The 24,909-nt window shown below is 35.6% G+C and overlaps 1 protein-coding gene across 1 annotated transcript; it reads left to right on the top strand.

Moving 5' to 3' along the window:
• The first annotated feature begins 729 nt into the window (after nt 1-729).
• Nucleotides 730-15,774, top strand: LOC145570935 (uncharacterized). Its single transcript, XM_081630051.1, has 4 exons — nt 730-975; nt 1,094-1,300; nt 1,377-1,520; nt 15,478-15,774. Exons 1-4 carry the CDS (start codon nt 730-732, stop codon nt 15,772-15,774), a joined length of 894 nt encoding a protein of 297 aa, XP_081486177.1.
• Nucleotides 15,775-24,909: the final 9,135 nt, after the last annotated feature.

Raw genomic sequence — 24,909 nt, 5'->3', positions numbered from 1 at the left:
ATTAAACCAAACAGTGAGAAACAAATACTCATAGACAATCAAGCAAACACTGAGGTCCCACAGAGTGGTGATGATGTTGTAGAGGAGGATAGGCTTATCAGATCTGATAGTGAGGATAGTGATGTTGTGTTGAGTGACGATGATTATGAAGACCGGGCAGATGATGATATGTTTGCAGCATCTGTAGATTTAGGAATTACTAAAACTGTGATTCAAAGTTTGGGGGGTTCTAGAGAGATATGTGTGGAGGATGTTGGTGATGATCTAGAGGATTAGGAGGATGTTGAGGATGAGGAAGCATGTGGTGTGTTTGATGATGATGAGCTGTATGATAGTGATGGAGAGGTTGTAACCACAATTGGATTAGATGATAAAGCACCTGATTATCCAATGTTCAACCCAGCAGTGGACTTCAAGCAAAATATTACACTCAAGTTTGGACTAAAATTCCCATCTAGGTAAGTGTTTAGGAAAGCTTTGAGGAATCATGCCATAGAGAATGGGTATGATTATTATTTGTTGCATAACACCAAGCAGAGAGTATTTGCATATTGTGCTAAGAAGTGTACTTGTCCTTGGGGGAAAGGTAGAAGACTGTATGTTTGCAAGTGCAAGGCAAGGAGGAAGTGTAGATGGAAGGAACACTATAGGAAGGTCAAGGGAGAGGAAACCTTTCAAATCAAGAGTTATAGGGGTGAGCGTGTGTGTGGTCATCAACATCACAATATAATGGTTACCTCCCTATACTTGGAAGGAAGGTATCTAGCTGATTTTAGAGATGACCCTTCCATGAAAATGAGTGTTTTCCTAAGTAAGGCAACAAGAGAGGTTCAAGCTGAAATAAGTTATCACAAGACTTATTATGCAAAACAAATTGATTTGAAAATGTTGTTTGGTGATGCTGTTGAGGAGTATAACAAGGTATGGGATTATGCTGCTGCCATTGTGAAGTACAACCCAGGAAGCACAACAAAGGTAAAGGTAGTAGACATTGAGAACCCACCCCCTCTGTTCCAAAGGATGTACATTTGTTTGCAAGCTTGTAAATAAGGATTTATGGCTGGTTATTGACCCATCCTTGGTGTTGATGGAGCTCATTAAGGGGCCATTTCCTGGTATATTACTAACAGTTGTTGGCAAGGATGGGAAAAACAACATCTTCCCTGTTGCCTGGGCTATTGTTGAGACAGAAAGTGTTGAAACTTGGAAATGGTTCCTTGAATTGTTAGTGCAAGACATAGCTTCTGTGGCTTCATCAGTGACATGGGTTCATGAGAAGGAAGATGTCACCTTACAAAAGGTATGCATTAATGTACATTTTTTTTTGTGTAATGCAGAATAAGATAGCTTACATTGTTTTGTTGCAAACATTGCAGGGTCTTCTGGATGCATTTCAGAGTGTTGTGCCCAATGCAGACATCAAGTTCTACTGTAGACACATTTGGTCAAATTTCAAAACAAAATTCCCTGGTGAAATCTATAGAGAACACTTTTGGAAAGCTGTCAGATCCTTAACTAAGGTGAGTTCATGCTTACCAATTTCATTTCTTTGAATTATACATGCCATGTAATTAGAGTATGTGGTCAGTTTATGCTCATTTCTTACCTATAGGGAATATTTCAAGCATCCCATACTTGAGCCCCACTGTGATCATACACTTAAGCATGGTGGGGTCCAAAGGGAAGGAAGCTAGAGTAAAAGAGTCGCCAACAAGTTTTAGGAACTGGTAAACCGTTCACAGGGTGAACGTTACACCCCTTCACGATCCATAACTCCATAGTGGTTTGGAACCATGACTAGATATTCGGGGATGAAGGTACAAATAAAACCTAAAAGAGATTAAACCTACTCTAAAAATAGGCATCTACTTATTCTTCTCATATTCATGTGTGCTTTCTGACTAACATACAATCATTAGGTTAACCCTAAACTTGTTTAATCTATGTTGGTTGAATATTATTCCACAAATAAATCTATTATTGATGATCACTTGAATTAAAATCACACTAGCCTAAACAAGATTATTAATTATCTTATTAAGCGTGATTACTAGTACAAATTCCCTTTAAACCTACAAGAGAGGGCGTGATCAAGCAATAACAATAAATAATGTCAAGCAACATAATAATAACGATACAACAAATCATCATCATCATAATAATATTCTCATAAAAGCATAATAATATTAGCAAGATCCTAGGCATGATACTTACAAGATTAATAACAAATCCTAGCATGTCACTAAACATAAAAATCAAAGCTTTAACCCTAACATGATATTAACATGATAGAAGAAATAGGAAGCAACCTAAACATGATACTATGAAGCAATAAATAACATCCTAACATGATACTAGGAATTAATATAATCTAAACATGATTTCTATATCAAAAGAATAATTAAGCAATTAAATTACTTACTTTGATGCTTCGTATCTCTTTCTATCAAAACAATACAAACGTTAGTAACTTCAAGGAAAATATTAAATCAAACAATTAATTTAAAATAACTGAAATAGAGATTTGGGACCAAACCCTTAGAAATTATCAACCTTTCATGTCTAGGGCAAAGGCAACTTTGAGCTTGGCTAGGTGTGTCTAGAACTCGTGAATGTGGTATTATTATTTGTAAAAGGCTAGGCTCAGAAAAGGGAGAAAGAAAAGCTATTAGCTTGAGAGAGAAGAGAATAGAATTAGATGAGGATTGTGAATGATTGTTGAATCCTTAAAAAACGAGGAAATACGACCCTATTTAAAGAGAAAATAACTAGGGAACGATCAGAAAAAGACCGAATCCTATTAGGAGTAAAACAGACTCTGTCGCAGAACGACAGAGTCCAGCGCGATGTGACAGACATGTCGCTGTGCGACAGGGTTGTCGTTCAGCGCCAGCTTTGTCGTTCCATGCTGATTCACGCGTTTTCTGAAAACCTGTACGGAATCCTTAATCTAATTAAATTGGATTAACAATGTCCATACTTATCTTTGAAAATCAGATTTAATCTCTTTAAAACACTTCTTTTAATCCAAATAAAATTCTTTATTTTCATAAAAGATATAATTATTGTTCCTAATCTCATTAGAACTCCAAATAACCTTCTAGATTATTCTAGAGGATTAAAATCAATCCTAATAAATTTAGGAATATTAATTAATGGGCCCTCCACTAGATCATTGGGCCATAAAACCATTTCAGGCCCAATTTAGTATTTTAGCCATAACTTCCTCATTATTCATCGGAATCGGGCTTATAATATATCGTTGGAAAGCTCTTTTTGAGCCCAACCCAACTACACTATTAATGGACCCTTGTAATGGAAAAAACTAAATTGGACCGGATATTTTCATAAATAAAGTACATTTTCAAAAACAGAAAGAAGAGTTATTTTTATTAAAACAACCACATCACAAGACTTTTCACACTTTCACCTCGTTCGATAATAAAATGACGTGAAAGGTACTCATCACTGGGTTTGGTTTTTGGGGAGACACAATTAGGTGTCTACAAAAGCCCCCACTTTGACTGAGTTTGGAGAAACGCATGTTTCGAAAACAAAAGTCAAAGTATCGATAGGGACGGAGAATGATTCAGAACGTTCTGCGATCCTAAATCACTCTTGTAACACCGATACCTGCAAACTAGCGTTAGTTAAACAGACAAAAGAGTTAAGAAACACGTATCTTGCACCGTCGAGCACACGTCTCTGGGGTAACCGTTTTTATTGCTACATGCTGTTGTGACGATCTCCACAAGCTAGGGGACATCGCCTGAAGACTGCTCTGCTTGTAGCTGCCTTCAATTTCCGCTGTGACAGTCTTCCATATCTTAGGGAACACTATCGAAGATTGCTCTGCTTGTAGCACTCTTCTGCCGTTTTGTGACCATCTTCCACAAGCTAGGGAACACGATTGTAGATAACTCTACTTGTAGTCATCCTCAGATTTTTGACAATTTCTCACATCTTAGGAAAAACTGTCAAAGATAGCTATGCTTGGAACCATCTTCAGCCTTTATGACGACTTTCCACATATTAGGGACTATCGTCAAAGATTACTCTGCTTGTAGCAATCCCCTATTTGGCGTGATAACCTTCCTTGTAAAGTTATCGAAGATCACTGCTTGTTGATCCTCAGTTTGTTGGTGCTTTGTTATAATGCTTGATGTGTTGTTGCTTTGGGGGTGATGACAATCCTCTCTTCTTTAGGAATAGTTGCCAACACAACTCTTGAATGATGTACGATAATCCGATCTAAGGAAAGTTGTCAGTGCCACGTATCAGTCTATCCTAGGAAATGTTGCCACGATGAAGGGACAATTTGTATCTCAAAAATTTTTCCAAAATCTAATCTTGGGAAAAGTTACCAATGCTTTGTAACAATCTGTCATAAGAACCTTGCTATGATTGACAATCCACGACTTGGAATATAACTCTTGAAAGCAATCCACCTTGGAAAATTGCCACTATTATGCCACAATCCTTTTGGGAAAAATATTACCACAATTGACAATTCGCGTCTTGGAACATTTGCAAAAAAGAGTCGATCGAAAATCCCCTTCGGGAAAATTTACCACTTACTGAAACGAATGACAATCCTCGTTGGGGAACCTTTACCGAAATTTTTAAGATAAATAGAGACCTACGACAATCCTTTGGGAAATTTTTCCATAGGGAACTGGGTGTATGACAATCCAATCTCGGAAAAATCTCCAAGGTTTCTATGAATATATCACAATCGGAACTTGGAAAAATTTGCCAAACAGAGAAGGAGTACGACAATCCACGCTTGGAAACTTTGCCAAAGGTGACAATCCAATCTTGGAAAATTGTCGAAGCTTTGATGAATGTATGACAATCCGAACTCGGAAAAACTTGCCAAATAGAGGAGGAGCACGGCAATCCACACTTGGAAACTTTGCCAGTTTTGAGATGACAATCCGGTCTTGGAAAATTTTCGCATAGGTGATGTGCTTGCTTTTGGACCAATGCCTTGGTGCTTGTAATGAGCCAATGTTTAGGCGCTTAAGCTAAGTGAGATGATTGTTGTCAGGCCGATCACTAATTGCGATTGTAATCGAGCCGACTACTAATCATGCCAATTTGCTTATATGGGCTAACTGGCATACCAAGGAACCCAATCAATCAATATGACCGTCGACAGGCCGATCGGCAATAAAATATGATTGCAATCAGGCTGACTCCTGTACCTGCATCTATATTTTGGACTATAGGACTTTGCTCATGTTTTTAGGGTTGGCCCAAGTTTTGGTGTACTTTACTCATTGTGATTGCTTTGACTCAATATGATTGACTGACTTGAGGTTGACTCAATGTGTTTTGACGCGACATGAATCAATGTGCATGACTCGTGTGTGCATTGTAATGTGATTGTGCGACTCGAAATGCAAAAAAAGCGAAGATTAAAATTTTCAGTCATTTTTTGTGGAGGGTACCGACTTTCTCCGAAAAATAAAGACGCGAAAAAGAATCAAACCGAGTGTTTTGAGTGTTTGATGATGCATGTTGAATGAGCTTAGTCTATGTATGCGTTAATGTTGTATCTCATAGTGTAAGGATTAATTCATCCTAGGCTATCTCAATTGTTGACTCGATGATGAAAGTATTTGGTTAACTTAAACGCGGAGGCTGACACTACTAAAATTCGGCCGTTTTGCGACCGTTTTTCTACGACCGTCATGGAAACGGTCGCAAAATATTTGCGACCGTTTTTAAAGCGGTCGCAAATTTGCGACCGTTTTTGGGTTATAAAACGGTTGCAAAGGTATTTAAATATATTTTAAAAATAAAATACATGTGGAAAATAATTCAAAATTAAATTAATTTTGTTGCGACCGTTAGTAGCTATCGTAAAATGCGATAATTACGACCGTTTCTCAAACGGTCGCAAAATTACAACCGCTAATACCGGTCGCAAAAGTGTTTTTTTTTTTCATTTAAAAAAAAGGGTATAAAAGAGGTCCACTCCTAACCCTAATTAGTTGATAGCCGCTCACTCTCTCTTTCCTCTCTCTCCTCACGCCTCTCTCCTCTTCTCCTTTCTCTTTCCTCTTCTCTTCTTCTTCTCTTACCTCTTCTCCTTTTCCTGATTTGTTTCCTTTTCTCCTTCTTCTCTTCCTCTTCTCCCTGATCTCTTTCCTCTTCTCCTTCTCCTTATTCTCATGTCTCTATGCTCCATTAACCGGCGTTTGCATCACCATTTCCTCCATTTTTGTTCTCTTTTTCTACATTATTTTTTCTTTATTTTCAATTTCGAATTTTTGCAACAAAAAATTTGGGTGTTCATATTTTCGTTAACAACTAAATAATTATGGTGTTTATGGTCAAATTCGACCATAAAAATTCCAGTTCTGGACTTTTTATGGTCGAATTTGACCATATAAACCCAAAGCGAAATAAAATTGGGAAAGGTATGTGGTTTTACATATTTTGTTTGAATTTCCATGATTATTGTTATACAATTTTTGTTTGATTTTTTCGATTTTTGTTTGAGTTTTTGTTTGAATTTTGTTGATTTTCGGTTTGATTTCAAGTTTTTGTTGACTTCATTTGAATTTTCGTGAACTTCGTTCATATTGGGTTAGAATTTCATGAACTTTGTTCATATTGGGTTCGAATTTTGTCAACTTTGCTTTATATTTCGAATTTTGTCAACTTTGCTTTATATTTCGAATTTTCGTTGATTTTTTTTTATAATTTCGTCAATTTTGTTCTTGTTTTATATTATTTGGTTTATATATTTAGTTATTTTCTTCATATTTTCATTGAATTTGTTCACGTTTTGTTGATATTGTTCATATTTTTGTTAATTTTAGTTTGATTTTCATTAATTTTGTGGATTTTTGATAATTTGTGGGTTATTTTTAGGGTCTATTTTTTTTTTATAAATTCAAATGTTTTTTAAGGGTCGTTTTCGGTGGGCGGTGGTGGTGGGTAGAGGCGGTTTGTGTGGGAAGTGGTGGTGTGTAGGAAGTGGCGGTGGGTGAGATGTGAATAGTGGTGGGGTTGGCTGCTTTGTACAGACAATGAGTGCTTTTTATTTTTTTTGTTTTTTATTTTTTAACTTTTAGCGACCGCCCAAAGCAGTCGCTATTTTTGAGTTTTGCGACCGTTGTGAAAACCGATCGCAATTTAAATAATTTGCGACCGTTTTCCTTGCGTTCGTTGAAAATAATGAAAATGGTCGCAATTCTTATTACGACCGTCAACCAGTCGTAATAACTTTTTTTTTGCGACCACGTGAATTACGACCACCCGTTACGATCGTTGACGGTCGCAATTAATATTTGCGACCGTTTTTTATATTTTTAGCGACCGTTAGAGGCGGTCGCAATTTAACTAAATTTTAGTATGTAAGTACTTCATACTTTGTGATGCAATGATGATTACAAGTGATTTTGATATGATAAAGCGTGCTTCAACGTTGTGTTAAGATTTTATGACAAAGGGTTCCTATGGGAAGGTTTATTTGGTCATGTATCTGTGATGTGTGTGAAAGTGACACTACAGTTAGGTCGCAAAGGCTAAGTGCGGAAATATATTGAAAAGAGTCAAATAATGGTGACTCTTAGGCTGGGTAGGCTAATGATGTAAGGATCAAGCCCCCAAGTCTAGCTCTAAATGGATAAGGATGAACATTGGAGATCCCTTGATATGATCATGCGTGAATATGTATGTGAATGAATTTTTATTACGGCCGCAGCCCAATATGATGTTTCCTACGTATCCGTTAGAAATCAGGCCGAACGTAGCTCTAGCCGAACCTCGCACAAGTGTGTTTATACCTCAAAGAGGTCTTTTAAGGGTTGTAACGTGGTTAGGCTAAAGGTCGAAGAAGAAGAGGATAAAGGCTCAAGACCCTACATAAGCCCCCAAAGTATGCAACCTTGCTTTTGAATCTTGATATTAGTATGCTTGAGGTTTTTCACTTTCGAACTCTCTTTTGTTTATTATTTTTGCTCTCTCTTTTTTGCTTTCATTTTTTAAAATTCAAATCCTTTTTTATAAGCGTGGGCAATCCCGATCATGCGGTCTATCACTCACTTGGCATTCATGTTTCTCAGGCACGGTACCGAGCACTCGATAAGAGATGCAATCTGAGACGCGTTCATATCAAAGACATGTTCATGGCAATGACATTGGAACACTTGCCCTTTTGTACACTTTTATTGCTATTGCTTTTTTCTATTTTAATCTTTTAAAATCACTCAATCTTTTGTATTTAGCAATTTGCATAAGTTGCACACCATCCCATCCCAAGGTTAGGTAGATATGGGTTGAAGAAAGAAAGGTTTATCGTTAGACGAGGCTCAAAGTGTTTTATCAAGAAAGGATTGCATTTTTGAAGGGTGAAAGGTGATATGATGTGGCTACAAGGGGTGCCTCAAATCATTGGTATACCTTGTGCTTAGTCTGGCAATTTTTTTTTTTAATTTTATTTATTTATTTATTTATTTTTAATGCAATGAAATGATCATATGCAATAAAAGAAATGCTCATTTTATTAAAGGGAAAAAGAAAAAATCCTGCAAAATAAATCTAAGGAAAATATAAAGATGCCTATGCTAGACTTATTGGGGAAAGGAGGAATTAAAGAAATAGAAAAAAGAGGTCACGAAATCTTGTCGTTGAAGCTCGCCTTGTGTCTTGTGCTTTATCATCACCCGGTCTTCTTGCTAGCTAGAGGCAACGGGATCTTGTTTGCTTCTATGAGATATTGAATGAGATTTTGAAATATGTAACATTCATCCATGGTATGACCATTTCCTTGATGGTAGTTGCAGTAAGAGTTGGGATTCCATCTTGAAGATCGCTTTTCTGGCATTGGATCTTCAGTAGGGCCAATAGGTTTGATTAATCCTCGATCATGGAGACGATCGAAAGCAACATCATAGGTCATTCCAATAGGTGTGAACTCTCTTTTGGGTTTCTTTTTAGATCCTTGATTATCCATGGCTAAGACATCGTTAAGGTCAAAGGTACTGACATTGTTACTAGAGTAGGTGTTTTCGGAAGAAGAAGGATTGTCGTTTTTCTTTCCTTTCCAGCCACTGTCGTTGCTATTGTTAGTAGCTTTTTGCTTTGCAAGGTCATCTTCAATGTCAATGCCTATGTCATAGACAGCCTTGAAAGTATTCAAGTTATGTTGATATTTCAAGTGCTTTGAATACTTTTCTTGGAGGTTCTTGATGAATATCCTTACAGACTCCTTTTCAGTAGGGACCTTGACCATTTTAGCAGAAGTTTCCCTCCACTTGTTGAAGAAAGAAGTAAATCCTTCGTTTTCTTTTTGTCTCAACATCTCGAGTTCTCTATGGTCAGTCTCAACTTGAATGTTGCACTTGTATTCATCAATGAAAGCGTTTATCATGGCATCCCAAGAAGAGGTTTCTTTCTTTTCAAGGGAAAAGAACCATTGTTGACAAACGGTTTCTAAAGATAGTGAAAAAAACAAGTGGAAAGCTTTCCTATCAATTCCCTTAATATTCATTATAGTTTCGAAAGCTCTCAAATGGAAGTAAAGGTTATCTGTTGGCTTGAATTTAGGGATGTCATTGGCATTGAACTTCTGCGAAAGAAGTTCCTTTTCCACCGAGACCCCTTGTGAGCTAATCCCCTGAAACTTGTACTCATTGGAGAGTTTGCTCAACCTTTATTCCATTAGCTCCATCTGTGGTTGTTTCGCAGGGTCATTGACTTGAAGAGCAATAGTCTTCATCATTTCAGTTAGACTAGCCAAGTTTTGCCTAAGTTCGTTGACTTCTTCCTGAGATGCCATTTTCTTCTTAGCTTTTCTCTTTTGTCGAATTGGTTTATCAAAAAGTAAGATTTTGACAAAAGTGTTATCCTTGATTAAACGTCCTTCTCTCCTTGACCAAGTGCTGTGGAAAGGAAAGTCATGGATGTTTATTATTAATTATTTGACTCAAACTCAATTCAACATGTATAGATGGAGAAAGAACATGGAGGAATGAGGGGAATGATATGTATGGAGAGAGCATATGAGATGAAAGTGGTGTATGAATGTTGAAAGTGTGAAAGAAGGAAAGTGTAAGATATTAATGTATGGAGAAGTGATGTGAAAGAATGTGGAAAGCTATAGAAATTTCTGGAATAGGACGGACCCCCAACTCAAATGACGGAAAGAGCGACTCATGCATGAACCTAAGACATGGTCATGGTGTGAAAAGAGTATGTACAAAGTGTGTGAATACTTGTGAGTGTAAGTGATATGTTCAAGACTCGTGTCATGACCATGTAACTAGACTATGTGACTAGACTCAAACAAAGACCAAGTTAAGACTTCACGTATATGCACTAAGCTGGACAGGCTATAGTATTTTAGTCATAACTTTTGATTGGTGACTCTTAATTGGACAACATCAATGCCAAATGAAAGATAAAACTCGGGGCTACAGATCCATAGGTTGTAAGACTCATAATTCTTTATAGAACTCCGGATATGACCATAACAAGTTGACGCTTGTGTAGTATACGGGAATAAAAATCCAGGTTGATTCAAAGGAACTATGACTCGATTTTAGACATATTTATTAGCTCAAATTAATTAATCAATTAATTAAGAAAAGTAATTTAGTCCTTTGTTAGTTTATTTAAGCATATTCATAATTACAAGTCAAACCAAGCAATTAGTTTAATCACATGTAAGTATGCACAAGCAAGTAATGCACAAGTAGTCAAATGGTCACAACATGATGCAATGAGTTTGCAACCTAACCATGGCTCTAGTTCTCTAAAGTTCAAGGATAAGGGTTATTCAAAGAGGGTCCATGGTTATGAGTCCAAATGCATCGCGAGGAAGCATTACCTTTGGAAGGATTGGCGCGTATGGATGGGACCCTGCAAATTAAACTTGCTTCCACGGTTTGGTGAATTCTCAAACTCGGATGTACCCTTCGTTGCCATGAGCGTTCGATTGGGTAGATGGAGCGTGAATTCCCAGAGGGTTATGGCCATATGTAGAACACATATTGGTTCAGAAAAGTGAGAAAAACTCAATCAGGAAATAGAATCGAGCAAACAGTACTAGAATTGGTCGAAACAAGAAGGTAGATTTTTGGCTCGGTATTGGAAGAACATAGCGCGAGACAACAGAGTCTGTCGCGAGACGATGACTCTGTCGTTACACAACACAGCTGTCGCACTGTAACGGGCTCTGTTTTCTCGGCACCAGTTCCTACATGCCTCAACAGCTTTCTGTTCTTAGAATTTTCCAGTTTTTAGCAGCATTATTTCAATTCTAGTTGTGAAAGATATTTCCTAAATTTCCTACGTGTAAAAATCCTATGTTTTTGACACATTACAGATGGTCTATCCAATGCGGGCCTTTTTATGCATATGCCAATAATGTTAATCAAAATTACGCACATGAATATTTAGAACTTTTAGAGTCTTATCCACTCATTCTAAATTATTGTCAAAATAAATTTTAGGAATTAAAATAGAAATCCTCCCTAGTGAAGTCGCCAAAAAACTGTAGGAAATATTTTAAGCATCCCACACTTGAGCCCCACTGTGATCTTACACTTAAGCATGGTGGCGTCCAAAGGTAAGGAAGCTAGAGTAAAAGAGTCGCCAACAAGTTTTAGGAACTTGTAAATCGTTCACAGGGTGAAGGTTACACCCCTTCACGATCCATGAGATCGCTAACTCCATAGTGGTGTGGAACCATGACTAGATATTCAGGGATGAAGGTACAAATCCAACCTAAAAGAGATTAAACCTGCCCTAAAAATAGGCCTCTAATTTCTTCTTCTCATATTCATGTACGCTTTCTAACTAACATACAATCATTAGGTTAACCCTAAACCTGTTTAATCTATGATGGTTGAATATTAATGCACAAATAAATCTATTATTGGCGATTACTTGAATTAAAATCACATTAGCCTGAATAAGATTATTAATTTTCTTATTAAGCGTGATTACAAGTACAAATTCCCTTTAAACCTGCAAGAGAGGGCGTGATCAAGCAATAACAATAAATAAAATCAAGCAACATATATAATAATAACGATACAACAAATCATCATCATAAAAATATTCTCATAAAAGCATAATAATATTAGCAAGATCCTAGGCATGATACTTACAAGATTAATAACAAATCCTAGCATGTCACTAAACTTAAAAATCAAAGCTTTAACCCTAACATGATACTAACATGGTAGAAGAAATAGGAAGCAACCTAAACATGATACTAGGAAGCAATAAATAACATCCTAACATGATACTAGGAATTAATATAATTTAAGCATGATTTCTATATTAAAAGAATAATTAAGCAATTAAATTACTTATTTCGATGCTTCGTATCTTAATCTATCAAAACAATACACACGTTAGTAACTTCAAGGTAAATATTAAATCAAACAATTAATTTAAAATAACTGAAATAGAGATTTTGGACCAAACCCTCAGAAATTATCAACCTTTCACGTCTAAGGCGAAGGCAACTTTGAGCTTGGCTAGGTGTGTCTAGAACTCGTGAATGCGGTATTGTTTATTTGTAAAAGGCTAGGCTTAGAAAAGGGAGAACACTACTAAAATTCGGCTAAATTGCGACCGTTTTTTTACGACCGTCCGAAAAACGGTCGCAAAATTCATATTTTGCGACCGTTTTTTATGCGGTCGCAATATTACAACTGCTTTGACAACGGTCGCAAATTTGCGACCGTTTTACGACCGTTTTTAGCCTTTTAGACGGTCGCTAGGATGTTTGAACAATTAAAAATAATTCCAAATTAAAATAAATCGTTTGCGACCGTCAAAGACGGTCGTAAAATGTCATAATCTGCGACCGTCAAATAGACGGTCGTAAATGTCAAAATCTGCGACCGTCTCTGACGGTCGTAAACGTCATAATCTGCGACCGTCAAAGAGACGGTCGTAAATGTCAAAATCTGCGACCGTCTCTGACGGTCGTAAACGTCATAATCTGCGACCGTCAAAGAGACGGTCGTAAATGTCAAAATCTGCGACCGTCTCTGACGGTCGTAAACGTCATAATCTGCGACCGTCAAAGAGACGGTCGTAAATGTCAAAATCTGCGACCGTCTCTGAGACGGTCGTAAATGTCAAAGAGACGGTCGTAAAAGATCCTTTTTTTTAATTAAAAAAATACGGTATAAAAGCATACCTTACTCACCTAAACCCTATTTTCTCATCCCGCCGCTCCTATTTCCTTATTTCCTCCCCCTTTCTCTCTCCTCCTTTCTTAGTTCTCACCCATCTTACTTCTTCCTCCTTTCTCTTTCCTTTCTCAAACTCCAATTTCATTTTTTTTCTCTTAGCTTTCTTTTCTCAACGCCTCTCCTCCCTCTTTCTTTTCGGCTTTTGGTCTAAGGGTTTGAGCAACAAGTGGTGTTCATGGTCAAATTCGACCATAAAAATTCCAGATCTGGAGTTTTTATGGTCGAATTTGATCATATAACCCCAAAGAGGAAGAAGTGGAAGAAGTATTAGGAAAGGTATGTTTCTTTTTCTGAAAATTGTGTTTGTTTGTATTTATTTTCGTTTTTGTTCCAAATTTGTATGAGTTTTTAAATTGTTCGAATTTCGTTTATTTTGGGTATGATTTTGATTTTGAGTTTTCGTTACTTTTGTTCGATTTTTTAGGATGGGTTAAGGTGTTGTTGATTTTGTTTTCGAATTTACTTGTTAATATTCTTTGAGGGTTTTCGTTGATTTTGTATTCCTTGGTTTTTGTTGATTTTGTTCGTGTTGGTTCGATTTTTGTTCGAAATTTGTGTGATTTTTGTTTGTTGTGGGTTTATTTTTATTTTTGTTAGTTTTTGTGGGTTTGTTTTTGTTCGATTTTTGTTCAAATTTTTGTTAGTTTTTGTGCGTTTGATTATGTTCGAATTTTTTGTTGATTTTGATTTAATTTTTGTTCAATTTCTGGTTCGTTTTGTGTAATTTTTGTTCGAAACTTTGTGGGTAATTTTTGTTTTTTTTTTTTTTTTGTGAGTTTAATTTTTTCATAAATCTAAATGTTTTTTTTTGGGTTAAAGAATGGTGGTGGTGGTGGTGGGTAAAGCTGGCGAGGGTGGTGACTGGTGGTGTTTTAGGGTGGGCAGTGGTGGTGGGGTAGGCTGTGACGTACAGGAAGTCTGGAAGTGGATGGAGTTGGCTGGGGGCGTGGTTGTGAACAGTAGGGGTGGTGTGTATTTTCTTTTTTTTTTTGTTTTTTTTTTTAAATTTTAGCGACGGCCAAAAGCGGTCGCTAATTTCCAAAATTGCGACCGCTTCTTTTACCGGTCGCAATTATTAATTTTTACGACCGTTTCTATTACGGTCGTTGAAAATAATAAAAACGGTCGCAATAAATCTGCGACCGTCAAACAGTCGTAATAATTTTTTTTTGCGACCAGGTAAATAACGACCACCCCTTTACGACTGTTGACGGTCGCAATTAGTAATTGCGACCGTTTTTTCTATTTTCTGCGACCGTTAGAGGCGGTCGTAAAAACCTTAATTTTTAGTAGTGGAAAGAAAAGTTATTCGCTTGAGAGAGAAGAGAATAGAATTAGATGATGATTGTGAATGGTTGTTGAATCCTTAAAAAATGGGGAAATACGACCCTATTTATAGAGAAAATAACTAGAAACGATCAGAAAAAGACCGAATCCTATTAGGAGTAAAACAGACTCTGTCGCAGAATGACAGAGTCTAGCGCGATGCGACAGACATGTCGCTGTGTGACAGGCTTGTCGTTTAGCACCATCTTTGTCATTTCGCGCTGATTCACGCGTTTTCTGAAAACTTGTACGGAATCCTTAATCTAATTAAATTGGATTAACAACGTCCGTACTTATCTTTGAAAATCAGATTTAATCTCTTTAAAACACTTGTTTTAATCCAAATAAAATTCTTTATTTTCATAAAAGATATAATTATTATTCCTAATCTCATTAGAACTCCAAATAACCTTCTTGATTATTCTAGAGGATTAAAATCAATCCTAATAAATTTAGGAATATTAATTAATGGGCCCTCCACTAGATCATTGGGCCATAAAACCATTTCAGGCCCAATTTAGTATTTTAGCCATAACTTCCTCATTATTCATCGGAATCGGGCTTATAATATATCGTTGGAAAGCTCTTTTCGATCCCAACCCAACTACACTATTAATGGACCCTTATCATGGACCAAACTAAATTAGACTGGAAATTTTCATAAATAAAGTACATTTTTAAAAACAGAAAAAAGAGTTATTTTTATTAAAACAACCGCATCACAAGACTTTTCACATTTTCACCTCGTTCGATAATCAAATGACGTGAAAAGTACTCATCACTGGGTTTGGTTTTTGGGGAGACACAATTAGGTGTCTACAATGCCATGTAATCATAGTATTAGGTCAGTTTATGCTTTGCAGTAACATAACTTGGTTTATGCATGCCATATAATTTAAGTTTATACATTATTTTTCAGTATCACTTTGAACAGAACATGGCAGCGATAAAAGCTCTAAATGTAGATGCATTTAAGTACTTAGATGAAATATCACCTTGTAATTGGTCAAGGCATGCCTTTACTACAAGATCTAAGTCTGGTATGATCTTAAACAATTGTTGTGAGAGCTTTAATAATGTTCTAAGAGAAGCAAGAACTAAACCCATCATCTCCCTTATGGAATGGATAAGGAGATATGTGATGAAAAGATGTTGTGCAAAAAGGGAGGGTTTGAAAATTTTGAGGGAGTTATTATGCCATCTGTTTGTAAAATGATTGAGAGAGGTATGCAACAAATGTCAAACATGAGCGTTAACCAGGTTGATTTACATGACTTTGAGGTTGATGATGAGTTTGACACATATGTGGTGAATCTGCAAACAAAAGAGTGTGGTTGTTAAAAGTGGAGTCTTTTAGGGATTCCTTGTTACCATGCTCTGGCATGTATTGTCAAAAGAAGACTGCAGTATGAGGAGTTTGTACACCCTACTTATCATGTAAGCACATATGCTGCAACTTATGCCCCTCAATTTAGAGTCATGCCTGGTTACAAACAATGGGATCCACAACCATTACCAAATTAAAACCCCTCCCCCCTCTTTATAAGAAGATGCCTGGTAGGCCTAATAAGAAAAAGAGGGTGAAAGAGGCAGGGGAAAATAAGGAGAGACAGTTGGTGCAGAGATCCAAAAAGCAAAATAAGTGCTCTAATTGTGGTGGTCTGGGGCACTAAAAGTCTAATTGTAAAAATGTGAGTCCACCTCCTAAGGAAAAGAGTAAGGGAGGAAGACCAAGAACAACTGCATCAGCTCAACCAGCACCAGCACTAGCTCCAACTGAAGCTCCTGCATCAACACAAGGTCAACCAGCACCAGCTCCTGCAGCAACACCAGCATCAACCACAACAGCAAACAAAACATCAACTAGGTCCAAAACATCAACAACCACATCTGCAGCTTTATTAGGCCCATCAGCAGCAACCAATACTGGTTCAGCTAAGACAGGAAAAAGAAAAGCAACAGCAGCAGCAACTGCATCAGGTGTTTCAACCTCTACTGTTGTTTCAACCAGGGCAGCAAGGGCAAGGCAGGTGGCCTCTATATTAACAGCAAAAAAAGCAAAAAAAACCAGAAAACTTGTGCAATCATCCCAGGCTTCAACAAATGCCTAACTGATTTATGTTTCTTTTGTATGAACTATTCAATGACAAGGGTTTATGTATTTTTAACATATAGTAGCTTTATTAGTATCAACTGTTATGTATGGTCAATCACATTTACCTTTTATTTATGTATTATGCCATCACTTTTGCTAAATTGCTTCATTATTGTTACTTATATTAGCATGAAGTTAGTAATTTTAACAACAAAAACATCATTTCATTTCATTGCATAGGTCATAATCAATACACATTAGGCCAATGAAATGGCTTTAACTCCATTACAATGCATATAATGCATAAACACAACATAACTAATAAACTTAACAACTAGTACACTAACTACAACAGAAATAATAACAGATGCAACAACAAGTACACCAATATGCTCCTTCTCCAATTCTTGTTGCCTTGCTGCCAGTCCAAAATGTCTTCATCTACCCAATCAAAGCAGTTACACCCTTTATGTCCTGTCTCAAAGTTGTAGAATTTACAACCTTTGAATTTTCTCCCGGGATTCTCATGCGTCCAGGAGGTCCTAATAGTAACAGGAATGCCACAATAACACTTGTGACCCCTCGAAACAACTTCTAATTCCATCCTACAAACATTGTAGGGAAAAAATTAGTTCAATACAAGAAACCCCAAATTCAGATTCAAACCCTAATTCCTGATTTGGGGATGTAGGGAATATTTCAAGCCATTAACCCCAAGCTTGAACCCCACTGTGATCATACACTTAAGCATGGTGGCGTCCAAAGGGAACGAAGCTAGAGCAAAAGAGTCGCCAACAAGTTTTAGGAACTTGTAAACCGTTCACAAGGTGAAGATTACACCCCTTAACGATCCATGAGATCGACAACTCCAAAAGGTCTTGAACCAAATAGGGTTCGGGGATGAAGGTACAAATCCAACCTAAAAGAGATTGAACCTGGCCTAAAAATAGGCCTCTACTTCATTCTTCTCGTATTCATGTGCGCTTTCTGACTAACATGTAATCAACAGATTAACCGTAAACCTGTTTATCTATGTTGGTTGAATATTCATGCACAAACAAAACTATTATTGGCGATCACTTGAATTATAATCATATTAACCCTAAACAAGATTATTAATTATCTTATTAAGCGTGATTACAAGTACAAATTCCCTTTAAACATGCATAAAAGGCGTGATCGAGCAATAACAATAAATATATATATCAAGCAACATGATAATCAATCATCATAAAAATAATCATGTTAATAATAAAGCTTAAATATAATAGCAAGATCCTAGGCATGATACTAACAAGATTGATAACAAACCCTAGCATGTCACTAAGCAATAAAGATCAAAGCTTTAAACCTAACATGATACTAACATGCTATTAGAAAAGAGTAAAAGGCACCCTAAACATGATACTAGAAAGAAATAATAACATCCTAACATGATACTAGGAATTAAACAAATTTAAACATGCTTTCTACAAAAATAGAGCAATAAGATTACATACTTTGATGCCTCGTACCTCTTTCTAATAACAAAATACACGCGTTAGTAACTTCAAGGAAAATAATAAAATCAAAGAATTAAATTAAATAAATTGAAATAAAGAGATTTGGGACCAAACCCTCAGAAATTATAACCTTTCATGTCTAGGGCGAAGGCAACTTCGAACTTGACTAGGTGTGTCTAGTGCTAATGTATGCGGAATTTTGTAAGAGGGAAGGTTTAGAAAAAGAATAGAGAGAAGGAAAGCTTCTAGCTTTAGAGAATATCAAGAATTTCTTGATGAGAGTTGATTGTAGATGATTAAAAACGGAGGTTCAGGACCCTATTTATAAGAAAACAGTTCGGAGATAGGTAGAATTTGATAAGGAATAAAACTCCACTCTGTTGCCGCAAAACCAACCTTGTCGCTTGGCGACAAGATCTGTCGCGTGGCGACAAGGCTTGTCGCGTAGCGACAGGCCTGTCGTTTGGCGACAGCCTGGATTCCTACGCGCTTTCAAACACGGAGTCCACTTATTAATCAAAATTGACTTGTAAAGTCCGTATGAAAATTGAAATCTTATTTTTCATAAAATAATATTTTATTCCAAATAAAACTTATCAAAATATAATTATTAATTCTAATTCTATTAGGACTAAAAGAACCTTCTAAAGAATTCTAGAAGACTATCATTAATTCTAATAACCTTAGGAATAATAATTATCATTGGCCCCTCTCCTAGATCATTGGGCCGCACGTAAAGATCAAACCGGGCCCAGTTTAGTATTTTGGCCATAACTTCCTCATTATTCATCGGAATCGGGCTTATAATATATCGTTGGAAAGCTCTTTGCAAGCCTCATCCAACTGCACTATTATTGGACCCTTGTTGTGGACCAAACTAAACTAGATTGGCTGTTTTCATAAAATAGAGTTGTTTTTCGAAAATAGAAAGAAAGAATTTTTAATAAAAACCAACCGCAACACCTGACCTTTCACACTTTCACCTCGTTCGATAATCATTCGACGCAAAAGGTATTCATCACTGGGTTTGGTTTTGGGGAGACACATTTGGGTGTCTACAGGGGATAATCGAAAATAAGCAACAACACGAAATTTCAATAATTATACAAACATACCTTACTCGAAACCAGATTAATTGGACCAATTCACGCGAAAAATTGTATTTCCTTCGTCAATGATGAGTAAATTGGGATTTGATGGAGAAGAAGGGAGGAGAGGGAAAGTTCAATTGAAGAGGGAAGTAAGTTGGAGGGAAAAAAAGGGGGAAAGAATAATAAAAAAGGGGGGTGTGACCGAAACACGTGCACCTCACGTGCAGGTCAACACCTGAAAACCGAGTCAAAGGTCGGAAACCGGGCTAAGGTGTGACATCGCAAAAAAAAAAAAAAAAAAAAAGCGGTTTTAGGTGTTCTTTTACAAAAAAAATTTTATAAGGTATTTTTTTACAAAAAAGTTGTTATAAAAGGTGGTTTTTTTTTGCAAATTTTCCTTAAATTTAACAATTTCCAGTACACATCTTTGACGATGAATGAGATAAGATTTGAGTAAAAATTCTAATTAAATTTCTTTATTCTTTTTTACTTGACCCACTTTGACTTTTACACTATTCACCGCCCCTCTTTTGGCCATCTTTTGTGAATTAAGTGTGAAGAAAAATATATTTACGTGGGATCTCGTAAGAATCGTCTCAATAAGTAGTATCATTATATCTAACTTTACGAGTATAATTTTTATTTATAGAGAATTTACATTATTGATGGTTTAAGTTTTGCATTGATAAGTGTGATAAATGAAACATTTCAAGTAAAAAAGACCAGAGAAAATAATTATTATCTTAAAAATAAATTTCAAATCAAATCTAATAAGATTCCACATGATATGGTTTGATGTTTATAATAATGGTGAGTTTTTATAGTCAAAGTTAGCATACATTATTAAGGAATGCGTCCTTCATTCTCTTTTACTTAGCTTGCAACGTTTTGATCGACTTTTCACGATTGCTAATGTAGTCTAATTATAAATTTAAGGGGATGTCCCAATTTCTCATAGTGAGAAACAAAATTTGTTTTTCACATGGCATTTTCGTAAATAAATTAACAACTTTATTCAATTGTAGAGCTCACAACAATAAAAAAGTTGTTGATTTATTCAAGAAAATGCCCTCATGAGAAACCAATTTCGAACAGATAATTTTCCTAAATTTAAGGCTTTAGGCCTTTTAAATCTCAAATTATAGAAAAAATCTGCATACATAAACTTAGCTAGAATCATACTCTCTTTGTTCCTATTTCGTACTTGCAATGTTAGTGTTCATTGTGACATTTACTGCATTGTCGTTGTCATGTTGTCATCGTCTATATCAACTAAACACAAGAATTTGGGATATGTAACAAAATAAAAATCAATCAAATTATAGTACTTTATATATTCGATCTCCATTAAATAAGCATCAACCCTAGTAAGAGCAAAAACAAAGAACTTCAAATCCAAAAAAAAAAAAAAAAAAAAAAAGAAACACAATGTCATAACCATTATTAATCTCAGCATATTGAAAGAGATAAATGATCATCAAAACTCGAAAAAATAGGCTCAAAATCACGATCAATTCCTATCTCAATTGCGCGAGCCCTCCCCATATAGAAACACATCAAAGTTGAGGATTTGTGTAGAAGAAAGGTCCAACTTGGTAGAGGCTAGAGTGCTCATCAGTTTTAGTTATAGGATCACCAAGGATGCCATGGTTTTTATCACTTGGCACAATGCACTCGCCTGCGTCAGGGCCGGGGCTGTCAAGGTACACTCTGCAGTCATCGTCTAAACGTTCGGATGGCAAGTCGACGAGGAAGAAACCATTTTTATCTGTCAATGTTGACTTTGTCTGGTACAAAGGGCAGTACAGCTTTGCTCTTGCGCCTGTCAATTTTGCCACAATTTTTTGCAACATTATTTTTAAATGACCACAACATAAATACAATGTATACTTAGCTCCGTTTTTAATTTGTTGACATGTATTCTTTTTTAGAAAGTTCATTTTTAGTTGACACGTTTTTTTTTTGGCAAGTTTTTTCTCTTACATTTACTAGTGTACCCACTTGTTTTATCATTGTCTCCCATCTTCTTAATATGTGTGCCTAAATTAAATGTGTCAACTAAATAGAAACAAAAGAAATATTGCATATGTCAAATTGTCAATGTATATTATTTTAAAAACTTATAATTAATCAGACAACTCCCAAATAATATTCACTATGTATAATACGCATTTTCAAAACTTAGAAATTTTCTAAATGCAGTGGGAGTGCTTTCTATACATGAAAATTTTAATTTAGATGCATCATTTTCCGTTTTTGTCAATAAATTATCTCTATCTCTTTGCTATCACATGAGTGCTTCTTTTTTTCTCTCTCCACTCCAAAAATCGCATAGGAATCCGCAATTTTAAAAATAATGCATAACAAAGGAAATAATATTAGAGAAAATTGTGAAAAATAACCTTTTAAGAGAGCGACTTTGTGAAAAAGGACCTTTAAAGACAAAATTTGTGAGAAAAGACCTTATAAATTGTGTGAGGTTGAGATGAGGGACATTGGTTGGTATTCCGGCTAGTCGACAACTGATTCTAGCTTTGACTTTCACGTGCCTAGCATTTGACACTAAAAAAGACCTCCAATTACTTTTTTCCCCACGTTTCCCCTCATGCTTAGCACGGGATTGTTTGAAATGGAGGAAAATATGGGGAAAAAAGTATGCAAGGGGGTCTTTTTTTAGTGACATGTGCTAGGAACATGATAGTCAATGCTGGAATCACGCGTTAACTAGGTGGAAAACCAACCAAAATTCTTCTTCACAACCTCAAACAATTTATAAGGTCTTTTTTCACAACTTTTGTCTTAAAAGGTCCTTAATCACAAAGTCAACCTCTTAAAAGGTCCTTCCTAAAAAATGTTCCTTAATATTAACATGCATGTTATGAATATGCTAGGCAAGAAATTGCATTATATATTTACCTATCAGCGGAATCCAAGTATCCCAATCAGTTCTTGATGCAGAAGATGAGACCTCGAACCCTAATATCACTTCTCTTTTGGGTAACAAATGGTACAGTTACGCTAATGTCGATGCTAACGGGGTTGTCAACAGCAGATGCAATACCCAGAAATGCAATAACAACAACAATGGTGGCTAAGAAGACATTAGAATAAGAAGCCATTGCTGTAAAAATTTTAACTTTTGTTAAGCCTAAATTTTTTATAAAAGCCTCTATTTTTTTTTTTTTTTTTTTTTGGTGCTATAAAAGTTATACTAGCCTTGTTATTTATACTGTGTGTATTTTCTTATTTGCATGTTTTATTAGTATAACAATTATTTAATATACTTATTAGTATATGCCGGATATATTTTGCAATCTTCCTGCTGGCGGTTAGTTAAGCTCACGTTTTTTAGCCGGCCAAATTATATGATTTGCACAGCACTAAATAAATATGTATGCCTGCTAATTTTTTAACTAAAAAATTTCATTTGAATCAGTGATTAGCTGATTAACATACTCTATGTACATGTTTAAAAGTTTGACTTGTTTATTATCGATTTAATGTCATGGAAAATTTATAAAAAGTAGTTTTAAGGAATAAATGGATAAAGTAAAAAAGACCGTGTAAAAAGTGAATGAGTGTAAGAAAAATGGTATGATTGACAGAAGTGCTAATTTTAATAGGTTTCCAATTGCCAATGTTAATTCTGTCTTCAATCATTAGAGAGAGCCTTTCAAGGCAAGGGACAAAGATATACGTATAAGAAAACATTGGATATCCTTGTCTTATGCCTATAGCCTCTAGCTAGAAGGTTTAAAAATTTCATAATTATCTGGAACACCAAATTTTATATATAACCGGTGATAGATTGTCGTAAACCTGTCAAAAATAATTTCCTAACAAAACCAACTAACAATATAATAGGATAAATAGGGTAAATCCATAGAGATATGGCTATATTCAATCTGACTTCTAAGAAATTGGAGAAACTAAACTATGTCGCGGAATCGGGTTAAAAATATAGTCTAAGTAAACGTAAGAATAAAAATAATTAAAAGGCCTAGGGTTATGATTTACCATGCTTATAGTTTAAATCTATCAAATACCGATAACAATTCAATTAATCAATTAACTAGAGCAATTGTTAAGCTTACCGTCGGGTCTTAACGCTCTCAATTCAATATACGTAGTTCGGTCGCTAACATAATCAAATTTGTTAATTGTAGGTAAACCTCTAAAAGTAAAATTATTCGATTCAAACTCTTATTAACAATAATTAATCTAACAATTGATCAGGTTGCAAGATTAACAATAAAACACTATCAATTAGAGATGAAATCAATAATTAATTAAAATATCAATAATATCAATCAAGATTCATTATATAAACATGGATTCCCAAACCCTAGAAATTAAACTACTCAAACATGAAATAAATAATAAAAACTAAATCTAATAAGAAAAGCATAATTGAGGGAAAGAAATAAAATTACCTCTATTATTTAAAGTAACAAACTCAAGATCGAACAAAACGATGGAGTAATACTTGGCCTAGTCCATGAGAAACTAGGGATAGATAGAGAGAAAACTAAAAAGAATGTAAAAATAATAGGAATAAACGGCCCCCAGGGAAAAAATAATATCCCTTAATTATTTATATTATCCTAAACCTAAATACAATAAAAAATAATTTAAGGAGTTTAATGATTGGTCGAATATAAGAGTTATTGCGATGTAGGTCTCTTTGATGTTGCGCACGACCCACCCATCGGGCGATGGGTGGTCGATGGTCAAACTTCATGGCTAATAACGACACTCGACCATCGAAAGTCAGCACCCCAAGCAGCAGCTCACGTACGCTCGCTCATAGGGTCAACTTTAAAGGCCCATAGCTCGAGATCTAGGAATGGTATTTGGGGCGTGAGACCTATCAATGAAAAGATCTTCAAGTCTAGTTTCCAACGCAATTTGAATCGCTTCAATCTGGTCTGTAGAACTCAAGTTATGGTCAAAAGAGTGAACAAAGATTATTATTTATACTTTGTAAACCATTGTTTTCCTTTGTTTTTAACTCAAATTCATCTTCGAAAGGTGCAAAGTGACTCTCGTGGAAGCTATTTTCATTCCTCATGCATATTAATCTCAACCTAAGCTTCCATAAACATGCGACCTCGATTCATCGACTTTTCATTCTTTCATTGTCCGATTCTTCAAAAACTACTCCAAAAGCATTCAAATAATTATGAAAACTACCTGAAACATTAAGAAAATACAAACGGAGTGTAATAAAGCACAAAACGTATAACTTAAGCATTTGCGACTTAAAAAGTGACAAAAAGACCTAAAAAGCTACTTTTTTTTGACAATAATATTAATAAAATTAGAGTTTACAAAATAAGAAATAAAAACTAAAACTTACGACTACATGGCTTTTATCATTTAAGCCTTTACAACTTTCGACACTAAAAACAATATTACATAACTGGAGTTGGCCGGATATGTTGCAAAATAGGACCTCCTTATAGGCCAAAGAGCGGATTTCTACTTCAAAACACAAAAAGAGCAAAGAGTATCGAAACTGTTTGATCATGGCTAGTTTAACCTTACCTTGTGAGATCAACTTATCACCAAGTAAGGCCTTCAAACAGGTCACTTGGACATGTGACCTTTCAGTCATAAGCTGTTCTTGTTGGCAAGAAAACTTTGACAACGTCGAGGCTCGA

Source organism: Chenopodium album, chromosome 12 (assembly GCF_948465745.1).
Source record: "Chenopodium album chromosome 12, dcCheAlbu1.1, whole genome shotgun sequence".
Classification (NCBI taxonomy): domain Eukaryota; kingdom Viridiplantae; phylum Streptophyta; class Magnoliopsida; order Caryophyllales; family Amaranthaceae; genus Chenopodium; species Chenopodium album.
This window is presented reverse-complemented; position numbering and strand designations above follow the sequence as displayed.